The sequence below is a fragment of the Sphaeroforma arctica genome (assembly GCF_001186125.1).
Source record: "Sphaeroforma arctica JP610 unplaced genomic scaffold supercont1.10117, whole genome shotgun sequence".
NCBI classification, from domain to species: domain Eukaryota; class Ichthyosporea; order Ichthyophonida; genus Sphaeroforma; species Sphaeroforma arctica.
Window position 1 is genome coordinate 1 of NW_014030441.1, and position 918 is coordinate 918.

Here is a 918-nt window from a genome sequence, read left to right on the forward strand (position 1 = left end):
ACTCATACACTCCAATTGAATTATATACGGTCAGATGGAGACGGATGTAAATAACTTTGTAGCGTTGCTAGCCATGAACGCATATTCAACGTTAATATCAATCAAACATGAGATGGTAATGTCACCCTCTCAAATCACGTCGGGTGCATTCATAAGGAGGCGCTATCTACAACATTGACGCTTTGAATGCCACCAACACCATCCACAACGTTAACTTTATCAAATACAATAATGTGATACTATCATCTCTCACCCAAATAAAATTACCCTCAGTCAGAAGGAGGTGCTATCTACAACATTGAGACATTGAATGCCACCAACACCATCCACAACGTTAACTTTATCAAATACGATAATGTGATACTATCTTCTCTCACCCAAATAAAATTGCCCGCAGTCAGAAGGAGGTGCTATCTACAGCTTTGAAGCATTGAATGCCACCAACACCGTCTTCAAGAACAACACAGCCGCAGCGTCTGGAGCAATCGCCATTCAGATGGGAGATGGGAACTTTGACAACTGCACTTTCTTGAGTAACAAGGCCGTGGTGAGTACTATTCACTTCAATTGGTACGTCCATATAAATGCTTATGCTTCTATCTACAGATATATATATATATATATATATATGTAAATGTATATATAAATACATATATCTTTATTTTATGTATGTATATGTATGTGTATATATATATATATATATGTATGTATGTATGTATGTATGTATAAATATATATATATATATGTATATACATATATATATATATATGTATATGTATATTTCGATATATACATATGTATATATGTATGTATGGAAGTATATGTATACAAACACACACATATATATATATATATGTATATGTATATATGTGTGTGTGTGTATATATATATATGTATATGTATGTATATATATATATG

At 32.2% G+C, this 918-nt stretch overlaps 1 protein-coding gene across 1 annotated transcript; it reads left to right on the forward strand.

Moving 5' to 3' along the window:
- Positions 1–397: 397 nt before the first annotated feature.
- SARC_17232 (hypothetical protein) lies at positions 398–547 on the forward strand (the record flags this gene model as incomplete). Its single annotated transcript, XM_014288671.1, has 1 exon — positions 398–547. A coding segment is annotated over one exon (150 nt), but the record flags the coding sequence as incomplete, so codon positions are not given.
- Positions 548–918: the final 371 nt, after the last annotated feature.